The 12,904-nt window shown below is 43.9% G+C and overlaps 1 protein-coding gene across 1 annotated transcript in view; it reads left to right on the top strand.

Moving 5' to 3' along the window:
* Nucleotides 1-12,904, top strand: part of slc30a6 (solute carrier family 30 member 6) — a 105,022-nt gene that overhangs the window by 45,637 nt on the left and 46,481 nt on the right. The window contains exons 6-7 of the mRNA XM_056291701.1: nucleotides 2,124-2,189; nucleotides 12,234-12,314. Coding sequence (XP_056147676.1) covers nucleotides 2,124-2,189; nucleotides 12,234-12,314 — 147 coding nt within the window. The remainder of the gene's footprint in view (nucleotides 1-2,123; nucleotides 2,190-12,233; nucleotides 12,315-12,904) is intronic.

A 12,904-nucleotide genomic window follows, 5' to 3' on the forward strand; every position in this document is an offset into this window, starting at 1 on the left:
GATATTTCGATGCAAATGAAGCATGGTGCGTATCGAAGTGCCGCTTTATATTTGACCGTTTCATCGATGCAATTTTATCATTGCATATTAGACATACCGCAGATCCTGCTCTCTCCACAAATGCAAATTCCTCTGTCCACGCAGCCTGGAATGCACGGTAACCATCGTCTTTTTTTCTTTTCGCCATCTTTTCCGTTACAAGGGTTGAAGCGGATAAACTAGTTGGCTATCTGATAAAATTGATTTCTTCACCTTTACAATGACCCGGACATGCTCGCGAGCCATTGGTTCCCGACCCGACCCACGGGTGACCCGTGACCCGTGAAATTTATCTTCAAAACTAATTTCTGTTTACTTTAAAATGACACAGTATTATTAAGAAATATCACAAGTATTTTAAAATCAGTTCCAAACTGATTTTTTTGAAAAAAAAATAATTTTCAACTCAAAATTGTCTGGGAGCCATATGCCATCACCGGAAGAGCCATATATGGCTCGCGAGCCATAGGTTCCCGACCGCTGATCTATATGATAGCTCCCCTGCTAGCCAGCATTAGCCATTCCCCATCCATCCATCCATCCATTGTTCAAACCGCTTATCCTAGGTAGGGTCGCAGGGATGCTGGAGCCTATCTCAGCAGTCATTGGGCGGCAGGCAGGGAGACACCCTGGACAGGCCGCTAGTCCATCACAGGGCAAATTTGAGTTATTAAAAATCAGAGTGAGGACATTTTTGCAAAGCGAGGACATCTTGTCTGGTCCTCACTTCTTTAAGGGTCTATTTTAGTTTTAGGACTTGGGTTTAGTTTAATTTGGGTTGGGTTTGGGTTTAATTTTCAATTTTATAGTGAAGTTTGAAATTACAATGAAATATTAATGATTAAATATTTGCATTTAAACACAGAATTGTTCACATAGAATATTTCTGTTTATGAAATAAAAAATATATATCAATATTATATATAAATGTTGTTATTCTCAGTTAAGTACATTGAGAGAGCCACGAAACCAGAGTCAAATTCCATGTTTGTGCAAACCTACATGGCCAATAAACACGACTCTGATTCGGATATAGGGAAACACTTAGTCTCGTGTGTTGATCAGTGTTGGGATTAAAGGGTTGGGTGGGCCGTGGAAGATTTTCACATTTCAAATTGGGCCACTGCATTTTTAAGTTTGGGAATGGCTGGTTTAAGGAAACCAATTTCCTCTGTTGCAATTGTGCTTGCGTGTTAACACAACGATTGTCTGCCATGTTAGTTTGTAAGTTGTTGTATTCTGTAAATCACAGTAATTGTCAAAGTGAAACCCTCAATAGTTTTGTTTTTTTTGGGCCAGTATTCCCCCCCCCCCCATTTTGGGCAAGGAATTTCAGTGATTGGACAATTAATGAAATAAGAGTCAATGTCAACCCTGTGACATGTGAAATGTGAAGCCCCTAAAAGCATCTTTTAGAAAAATAAAACCTGCAATAATTGACTGATTAAAGTGTAACTTTGAAAAGTTTAGATTCGTATTGGTGTGTAATGGGTCTGCTTATAACAGTGACTTTATACTGCAGAGAGATTTGCCCGTGCTGTTTTCCTGCCACTAGAAGGACTCTGCTCTCTGTCAGCTGACATCAGCTGCACAAAATGTTTGGGGATGTTGTTTTTTTTTTTCACACAAAGGCAATTCAGCTGTTTTTTTTAGAATGAAAAAATATAGAATCTAATAAGTGAGGCTTAATTGACCTCTCCTTCATGTGCCATCTGTGTTGGTATGTTTTTTTCTCCTCCTCTCCTTCTCACACCTACAACTTGCTCCTTACTTGTCAATTCTCTCTTGCCCTCTAACCTGAACTATACTATTCTCCTCTCGTCCTCTTCGCCTCACCTCTTACCTTTCCTGCCATCTCCCCTTCTCCTCACCCCCCTTTTTTTCCTCTACTCTGATCTTGCTGTCTGAGTCTCCCTTCTCATCCCCTCCTCTCTTCCTCTTTCCTCCTAAGCCTCCTTTCTCCTTTTATCTCAACTTCTCTCACCCTACCTATCTCCCCCCCCCCATTTTTCTTCTCCTCACCTCTTCACCTCCACCCACACATAAAGTATTCTGATTCTGACCCTCTTCTCTCCCTTTTCCAGTTTGATCACCTGTCTTATCAGCTCCTGGGTGACCATGAAGAAGCCAAGCCAACTGTACTCCTTTGGGTAAGTTTTTCCGCTGGGTAAGGCACAGGCTAATAGAGGAGGCTCAGGGAGGAGGTCTGGGTTCATGGCAGAGGCTCAGGGTGAGAGTGAAGTATAAAATCTTCCTTATGGGGATTCTCATCTAAGCCCGCTGGTTGAGGGACGACCTAACTCACTTCCCGTTTAGCCTGCTACCCTGCTGATGCGGTATACTATGGTATACTATAGGATCGTCAATCGGCAGTCACTCGGGGTCGAGTATGACTGTCCTCCTCCTGGGTCCTTCTGGGTCTTCAGGTGGGTGTAGAGGCCGATCTTGGAGGCACTTAATGGGAGGGTGCCTACGCATGACAGTTTTTTACATGGAAAGGCTGATGCACCTGCAGCCACCACACAGTTCTTGGCAGGGGGTGGCCAGCGTCCAATGGCATGGAGCAACACGATGATTGAGGGCCACCCTCTGTTGCAGCCTTGATTCGCCTTCACTGCTGTTTTGACCTTTAGCCATTTCCGCCGTTGAGGCCTTTGTTGGATCATGCTTCATCTGGAACCTCCCCCCTGACCTATCCGCCTTACCCGGAGTCAAGTTCTGGACGGCATACGTCTTGGGATCATTAGTACACGCAAGCTTCTGCACCACAGCAAGGTGGTGATCCAGGAGAAGATACTATAGTAGAATTTAAAGAGTAAAATGTTGTGCACTGTCTATATTCTGTACTTTAAATTTCTTTACAACTGTATACCACAGTATTGTGTGTGTGGGGGGGGGGCGGGGGGGAGACTAATCTATATTGGTGTCATGGGCCTTTAGAAGGGATACCTATGTTTATTTATGTTCGTATCTACCCATCCCACCCTGCAAAGCTATGTTTATAGGCTGTACTGAGGCCATACTGAGGCCACTGCACGCCATGCTGTGCGGGCAAGGAGCTGTGTGCAATTCCGATACTGTATGTGTCTCCGTTATCATTGGAGCTGAAGTCAGCATTAGGAAATCCCACAGAAAAACGACAATGACTATAACAAATGAAGTCATGTAATGGTGTCATTTATGTAATCCACATGTATTACATAGACTGACCTCCTCCACTGAACAGAGTCAGACGCTTTTATTTTGCTTTGTTTTTCTGATCTAAAAATACTGCCCATTATGATTTCAGTACGTGCTGGAGGATCAGTACAGGATGTAACAGCATCATATCAGATGTGGCATCACTGAGTGTGACGTGAATGTATAACCAGCATTGAATACTAACATCATCAAGCACTCTGACTGGCATGATCTGGTCGTGTTCAGCATGGTTATCAAATGGTGCCAAATTCCAGAAATGAGCACAGTTTGGAACCATCCCAGGCCAAACAGAATTTCCATATGAACAGTTTCGTTCAGTGCTCAGAACCGTGCCACATTACAATGGAATAGCACCGATAGATTTGAGAAGACAAATTTTTCCTTTTTGAACCTGTCATAAAAAGCCCAACAGTGCTAGCTCATATAGGCCTGCTTTGTATGGCACCTTTTAATGGAAAGTAATAGAAAGAAAAAATCCATTCAGTTACATTTGATATAGAAAATGTGTCAGTCTCTGTGCTTTGTCATTATACAGTGATAGTCACTGTTAGTCGTGTGTGTTTGACACATCTAAATGGGAATGCTACATTGGCAGCATCAAAAATGTAGTGATTTGTGAATTGGCCAGTAGTTTGTACTTGGGTCAGAGACTGAAAAACTGCTGGCCCAGATGGCCATTAGAAAATTGAGTGTCTTTGTTCTTTACTTTGTGATGACACTTTCTTTTCACTATTTTTTTTTTTTTGTCCTTTCTGGCATTTGGCTGATTTTGGGTTGCTGCGGAAATGTTTTTAAATCTTCATCCTATTGAACTTGGGCTAGCAAGCTGATTGACTGACTGACAGAAGACACTGACAGCTGCAACAGACGGTAGCTATTGTTGCCTTGGTAACTAAAGGACCCCTGCGTGAGAGTGACATTCAAAAGACAGAGTAAATAACTTGAATACAGTTAACAAGTTAAATTCGTTTTTGAGACCAATGTAGGGGTAGTTTGCATTTTTCTAAATACATGTGAGTGGCACTTTGAATTTACATAGAAATAGCTTTTAATAAACTGGCAGCCTGTACAGGGTGTCTCCCCGCCTGCTGCCCAGTGACTGCTGGGATAGGCTCCAGCATCCCGCGACCCCGGTTCGGATAAGCGGCTTGGATAATGGATGGATGGATAGCTTTTAATAATGACCCACTGATGATGCATGATTTACGGGCTTACTGCTGTCCAGTTACATGTTGGGTAGCTGGACAGCAGTTATTGTTGAGCGCTTGCTTGCTGGTTGTCCATCCAATCCGACTTCCATTTCTGTTAGTGGCGTGTTCTTTGATGGCTGTAAAGTCCAATCCAGGAACCAGAAATTTTACTGCAGGTAGAGAATATGTACATGTTGGAGGGGGCAATCATGGATATGTGTCACCTGCATCATTTTTTTTTTGTCTCCTGGCTGTCCCCTCCTCTTCAAGCTGCTGCACCCCATGCTGGCAGAGCTGGCACCAGGTGTTGCGGTCAGCAGCACAAATCTCTAGTTCCTTGATTGGGATGTTGTGTTTCTTCAGAGCAATTTTCAGCTGGTCTTTGTAGTACTTATTTTTACCTCCTGCTGACTATTGGCCATGGCGTACAGCAGTGCTTCCCCCCGTACTGCTGGTTTCCTATTCTGCCAGGTAGTTAATTACATTCGTCTGTTGTGTTGGGTATTCCAGCCATCTAAACACAACAGGATTATGTTATTAACTACCAATTGGAACAGAAAACTGGCAGTACAGGAGGGTCCCTGTGAGGACTGCAGTGAGAACCGCTGATGTACAGAATCTTGTGGGGCAGTCCATCTTGGGCATACTGATGACATCCCCTAGCCAGCACATTTGATGTTGAGTGATTTTGGCCTTTATATACTCATGCATTTGGTTTTGGCAAGAATTTCGGTATGAGGCACACAATCACGCCAAGAATAGGAACAAGAACATGCTACAGATATCCTATATGGAACCTTATGAGCACCTCGATATGGTTGCTGTAGGTAGTTCAGGCTTCACCGCTGTAGAGTGTGGTGATGCATATAGTATGGTAGACAGCGACTGGTGTGGTGGCGAAGATTTTTGCTGGTGAAGATCCTATGTCTTAGCTTCCCGAAGTCATTTGAGGCTTGTTTGATTTGGTTTTGTATGTGTGGTCAATGTTGCAGTCCTCTGGCAGGATACTGTTCGAGCATTTAAAGGACGGAACGCTTGTCAGTGGGTTTTGATCCATGGTGAAGACAGGCATGTTGGGTGGAGGCTGGAGCTCCACGGACAGACAACCCCTCTCTTGACTGTGTTGAAAGACAGTCCCTTTCTGCTATATGCTCTGACCGCCACAGCAAGATCTTCCCAGGTATGGGTCACAATAGTGCAGTACTCAGCATACTGTAGCTCAAGGACCCACTCCTTCGAGAGTTTAGTAGTTGCTTGAAGTCTCTTGATATTAAATAGGCTGCTGTCCAACCTGAAATTCCTTGCTATCCCACTCCTTGGGGAGAAACTGGGTGACATATAGCGGTAGACATTGAAGAGCACACACCTCTGCCTCACAAGTGCAAATTCTGATTGGCTGAGTTTATAAGATGTGTTTTGACCAAAGGAATCCAAGGAAAAAGGAATTTTATTTCTATAACTTATACTTTAGGAGTTAAGGGCCAAAAGGGAGGTGGGGTTATTATAATGCCACCTGTTGTTCAGTTGGTTTAACCCCCCCCCCCCCAGTGTAGTGGTTGAGATTTGGAACCTATCTTCTAAGTTTGGTTGCTGTAGCTCACACAGTTTGTGAGATTCCCAGATTTGGAACAGAAGAAGAAGAATCCTTACAATTTTGAGGGTTTCAGCCTATGGGTTTCATACCCCATTTGACAAACACCCAGTTAGGATAACCACACTTACCCAGGGCCTGCTTAATGTGGGGTTTCTTCCCTTCCCTGGCCACTGTCGGTAGGGACGTTGTCAGCTCGGTGGTGCAGCATCTACAAGTACTGTTTGATTTGGGGATCCCCCCCACTCTTTTTTCTCCCCAATTGTATCCAGCCAATTACCCCACTCTTCCGGGCCGTCCCGGTTGCTGCTCCACCCCCTCTGTTGATTCAGGAAGGGCTGCAGACTACCACATCCCTAATCCGATGCATGTGGAGTCGCCAGCCGCTTCTTTTCACCTGACAGTGAGGAATTTCATCAGGGGGATGTATTGCATGGGAGGATCATGCTATTCCCCCCAGTCCCCTGCCCCCCCGAACAGGTGCCCCGATTGACCAGAGGAGGTGCTAGTACAGCAACCAGGACACATACCCACATCCAGCTTCCCACCTGAATTCACGGCCAATTGTGTCTGTAAGGATGCCCAACCAAGCCGGAGGCAACGTTGGGATTCGAACCGGGATCCCTGTGTTGCTAGGCAATGGAATAGACCACTACGCTACCCAGACGCCCTTAAAATGAAACACTTCTATTTTAAAAAATAAAAAGGGAAATGGAGTTGCCTTTTTTATTTAATCCAACTAAATTAATTGGTTGAAGAATTAATTTACAGATTAATCGATTTTAAAAATAGCCATTAGGTGCAGCCCTGCAGCTTTATATCATCACCATAGCAGCCAAATACAGCATAAAATGGGTAGAGGCAAGTTTGAAGAAATGAAGCTGTAACGAACAGGCAGATATGGGAGAACAAGACACTTCAGCATCAATAAGTAAAACCCAGGTAGGTTCAGCCATTTTTTTTGGCTGGTTATGAGAAAAGTAACATTACAATACATGCAACTCCATTTAATTTTAAATTGATCTCTGGGATTTAGGTGGTAAAACATCACTGCAGTCACCGTAGGTATAAGTAAACTATGTAGTCAATCCTGTCATTTTGCACTACTGTGACACTAAAGTGCCAGAGAACCCCAACTAAGGCTAAGCTTTTCTACCCCCCTATATAGACACCTTTTTAACAAGGTGTTAAACTGCAGAAGAATACTGTGTCTGTAGGGATGCCCGACCAAGCCGGAGGTAACACGGGGATTCGAACTGCCGATCCCCATGTTGGTAGGCAACGGAATACACTGCTACGCCACCCGGACGTCCTTGAACCTCGTTTTTTTGACACTTGCGTTGTCGCCTCCTGACCAGATCCTTGCTTATGTTGTATTAACTCTCAGATGTATGTCGCCTTGGATGAAAGCATCCGATAACTGAAGTTGTAATTGTAAGTATATATATATACACACACACACACACACACATCTATATACATACATACATACATACACACACACACACACACACACACACACACACACATATATACACTACCGTTCAAAAGTTTGGGATCACCCAAACAATTTTGTGTTTTCCATGAAAAGTCACACTTATTCACCACCATATGTTGTGAAATGAATAGAAAATAGAGTCAAGACATTGACAAGGTTAGAAATAATGATTTGTATTTGAAATAAGATTTTTTTTACATCAAACTTTGCTTTCGTCAAAGAATCCTCCATTTGCAGCAATTACAGCATTGCAGACCTTTGGCATTCTAGCTGTTAATTTGTTGAGGTAATCTGGAGAAATTGCACCCCACGCTTCCAGAAGCAGCTCCCACAAGTTGGATTGGTTGGATGGGCACTTCTTTGAGCAGATTGAGTTTCTGGAGCATCACATTTGTGGGGTCAATTAAACGCTCAAAATGGCCAGAAAAAGAGAACTTTCATCTGAAACTCGACAGTCTATTCTTGTTCTTAGAAATGAAGGCTATTCCATGCGAGAAATTGTTAAGAAATTGAAGATTTCCTACACCGGTGTGTACTACTCCCTTCAGAGGACAGCACAAACAGGCTCTAACAGGTACTATTTAATGAAGATGCCAGTTGGGGACCTGTGAGGCGTCTGTTTCTCAAACTAGAGACTCTAATGTACTTATCTTCTTGCTCAGTTGTGCAACGCGGCCTCCCATTTCTTTTTCTACTCTGGTTAGAGCCTGTTTGTGCTGTCCTCTGAAGGGAGTAGTACACACCGGTGTAGGAAATCTTCAATTTCTTAGCAATTTCTCGCATGGAATAGCCTTCATTTCTAAGAACAAGAATAGACTGTCGAGTTTCAGATGAAAGTTCTCTTTTTCTGGCCATTTTGTGCGTTTAATTGACCCCACAAATGTGATGCTCCAGAAACTCAATCTGCTCAAAGAAGTGCCCATCCAACCAATCCAACTTGTGGGAGCTGCTTCTGGAAGCGTGGGGTGCAATTTCTCCAGATTACCTCAACAAATTAACAGCTAGAATGCCAAAGGTCTGCAATGCTGTAATTGCTGCAAATGGAGGATTCTTTGACGAAAGCAAAGTTTGATGTAAAAAAAATCTTATTTCAAATACAAATCATTATTTCTAACCTTGTCAATGTCTTGACTCTATTTTCTATTCATTTCACAACATATGGTGGTGAATAAGTGTGACTTTTCATGGAAAACACAAAATTGTTTGGGTGATCCCAAACTTTTGAACGGTAGTGTATATATATATATATATATACACACACACACACATATATACATATATACACTATACAACCATTATATAAATTAATGATTCTATTGGTGTCATACAATTGTAACACAAAAGTGTCTTCTAGTCAAGATAAAAGAGACAAACTGCAGCAGTAATGCCTGAATATAAATCTATAAATGAAAGCTAAAATTCAAGAAGGAGTTGTATTTTGAAACGGTGGTTCTACAGGGGTGACCCTTTCCATAGATTCAGTTGTGTTGACCCCCTTAAAGTCCAACCCATAGCTCACTGTAGGGGACTGACTCATGATGGACTCACTTTTACATGATGAAACCCTGTGACCTATGTAAAGAACAAATGGAGCTATCTTCGACCCAGTGACCTTGTGACTAAAATGCTCCACACTAGTTTGTGTGTTTGTGTGTCCATGTCTGATCATGAACGGGAGAGAGGGTGCACAGCCTTCTGTGCTCTTATCATGCAAGTGTTTTTGTGTAAACGTGTGAGCGAGTGCTTTTCATGGTCTTTTTGGTGTTACAGAAAATGCATAGTGCTGTTTGCAGAGTTGCCGGGTACTTTCTCCTTGCCCACATTTTCACATGTATTTAGCTCACATGCCTCACTTGTGTGACTAAATAACTCCCTGTGAGAATATGGATATAGTCATACGCTAAATATAATTATTCCTGCCCCGCCTTCTGTTACTGTTTTTGTTTTCACTTTCTTTGAAAAAGTGTGCCTGAGATTTTTGCATTTGTATTTCTAAATTAGCTTGATTGACAGCTGTGTGACATCATAAGGCTGATTATATTTTCTCTTTCTACATTTATGATATGCCTGTACATTTATTGACTGTCACTTTTAAACTCTTTGGGCTCTATCTTACATCCGGTGCAAAGCACAATGCAAGTGTAATTGGTAGGGGTCAGAACAACACAATTGTCATTTTCCCACCCACTGCCCATGTTGTCTAAATAGCAAATGTACACCAGTTTGAATCCCTTTGTTACCTCCGGCTTGGTCGGGCGTCCCTACGGACACAGCTGGCCGTGTCTGCAGGTGGGAAGCTGGATGTGGGTATGTGTCCTGGTCGCTGCACTAGCGCCTTCTCTGGTCGGTCAGGGTGCCTGTTCAGGGGGGAGGGGGAACTGGGGGGAATAGCGTGATCCTCCCACGCGCTACGTCCCCCTGGTGAAACTCCTCACTGTCAGGTGAAAAGACGCGGCTGGCGACTGACTCCACATGTATCGGAGGAGGCTGCAGCCCTCCCCGGATTGGCAGAGGGGCTGGAGCAGCGACCGGGACGGCTCAGAAGAGCGGGGTAATTGGCTGGATACAAATGGGGAGAAAAGGGGGGGGGGTCCATAAAATAAAAATAAATAAATAGCAAATGTACTTGTTCCCATCTGAGTGCATGTTGATCTTAAAATTAGGTGTGGTGGGGCCGCTCTGGTGGCCGAGCGGAATAAACCGCCATTCTTGCATCCGCTCGTCATGTGGCTGGGAGGTTCGTATCCCAGACTCGCCGTAACCGGTCACGGCCAGAGCGTCCACGGGGTAAGGCCTTCATTAGGCCACCCTTACCCGAGGGATAGTGGGTGTAGATCGGTGTAGTGTTCGGGGACTCGTCGTTCTCCAGCGACCCCTCTGGCCCACCCGGGCGCCTGCAGCCAAGCAACTGAAAGCATTCTCCCTACGCCTCCTTCGCGGCCTGAAGGTGATGCAATCCATGCAAGGCTTCAGCGTGTAAAATAGCGAGAGCAGCCGACACGAGTTTGAAGGAAGCTGGTGTTACGACTATCTCCTTCCTGTGGAAACGTGAGCCAGGGGAGTTATTCGACAAGAGTTCCGGCCATATGCCATTGGGTTAATCGGGTGGGATAAGGGGAAAAACTAGAAATAAATTAAAAAAAAAAATTAGGTGTGGTCAGGCGTGTTGTTGGCGCATTGTTATCTTTAGGCAGCGAAAGAGATTGTGTGATTGACCAACAAAAACCTGGTCCTAAGTTAATGGCATAGTATTTTACTGTTATTTTAAGGACACATTATTGATATAGTAATATGTGTCTACATAGGCAGGTGCACAACGTGTGATATTTCAAAAAAATACATGTCATAATAGTGAAGGGCGTAGCTAAAGGACGCGTTCGTTCCTACTACTTGGCAAATCCGCCGTTATAATAGCAGTCCACCAAGGTGCAAGCGCCACCTGGCTTTTAAAGGTAAGGGGGGGATGACGTTCTGTTTATTTCATGTTACGCCCTAAACACCTGTGATTAATCAAGACTAAGTACGACCCCTTTGAACCGTGCGTCTTACTTAGCGCTCAGATTAGCCACCGTTAAAGTAGCGAAAGTGGATTTGGACGTGTCCTGAATGCACTTGCACCGTGCGCTTTAGACTTTGTGCTCAGATTGTTGAACTGTAGCCCTGTTTCTCTTACTTTCTGTCTCACATAGGGGTCTGACTGTCTGTCTCGCTGGGTCTGTTTGAATCTGTGTATGTCTTCCTTGTTTTGTTTTTTTTTGGGGGCGGGGGGTTTCCCCCTTTTCTCCCCAATTGTACTTGGCAAATTAACCCTCTCTTCCGAGCCGTCCCGGTCGTTCCTCCACCCCCTCTGCTGATCCGGGGAGGGCTGTAGACTACCACACATCTCCTCCGATACTTGTGGAGTTGCCAGCCACTTCTTTTCACCTGACAGTGAGGAGTTTCGCCAGGGGGACGTAATGCGTGGGAGGATCACACTGTTCCCCCCGGTTCCCCCTCCCCCCTGAACAGGCACCCCGACTGACCAGAGGAGGTGCTAGTGCAGCGACCAGGACACATACCCACATCCGGCTTCTCAACCGCAGACATAGCCAATTGTGTCTGTAGAGATGCCCAACCAAGCCGCAGGTAACACGGGGATTCGAACCAGCGATCCCCGTGTTGGTAGGCAACGGAATAGACCGTCTTCCTTAATTTTGCCCCTTTTTTGCTGCGTTTTGCTCTGTATTTTTGTCACTCTTCCTTTTTTGTCTCTTTCTCAGTTTCTCGCACACTGGTGTCTGTCTTTCACTTTTTGTTTGGTCCACATCGACTCAATAGCGGTTTTGTTGGCCTGCTACAGGGATTTCAATTAATTTTCAAAGCACCTGACAGAATGAATTAATTCAACCAAGAAGAGATTTTATTTAATCAGAACAGAGATGAGGGGGTGGATTAGTGATTCTTCATTCACTGGTTTGGACCATTTCCCTTTATGTGTGATGTACCATTGACAATTCTCTCCTTCTTTGTTTTTCTCATTGTCCCTCTCTCACACTCTTCTCTCTTTTCTTCTGAATCTCCATGTCGCTCCCTCTCCCTTCATTTCACTCTCAATGTCTCTCTCTCTCTCTCTCGCTCTCGCTCTCTATCTCGTTATCGTTCTCTCTCTCTCTCTCTCTCTCTCTCTCTCTCTCTCTCTCTCTCTCTCTCTCTCTCCCCCTCTGTCTCTCTCTAGGTTTGAAAGGGCGGAGGTGTTGGCAGTGTTTGCGTCCACTGTTCTTGTCCAACTAGGAGCGTTATTCATCCTAAAGGAGAGGTCTGTAAACCAACACATATGCATAAATAAATGCACACAAACATAATGCACACACACACACCATCATGCTCAGTATATGTGCATAAATGCACAAACACACAGTGCATGTGCTTACACAGAATAAACAAATACATGTGTACACACATAGTAACCACACTAACACACATAGTATATACACAAATACAAGTGCCCATAAAATGAGTTGACAAATGGTGCCAATGTAACGAAACATTTATTTCTTGTCTTCTGTTACATATGCAATCAGTTCACAGTTACTTAAGATGTGAAGATCTCAATACAGTTGTTCCATTATTTGATAAACTCACAAACCCAGTTATTAATCTGACAGCGGTTAAAAATTGTGTGTCTTTACCTTTGCTACTGTCAGAACAAGCACCCTGCAAATACACACTGGGGGGTGGATGAATATGTTAAGTCTTGTAATTTTGTGACCAAAACTACAAAGTAAAATGTTTGTCAGTCAGCCTTTTTTTACTTGACAAAATGAAATAGCTAAATACAAATTCACCTTTCAGACTAGAGGTCTGTTGTTGTTGACAGAAGTTACATTTTATGGACACCACAACCAG

The sequence above is a fragment of the Lampris incognitus genome, chromosome 13, assembly GCF_029633865.1.
Source record: "Lampris incognitus isolate fLamInc1 chromosome 13, fLamInc1.hap2, whole genome shotgun sequence".
Lineage (NCBI taxonomy): Eukaryota > Metazoa > Chordata > Actinopteri > Lampriformes > Lampridae > Lampris > Lampris incognitus.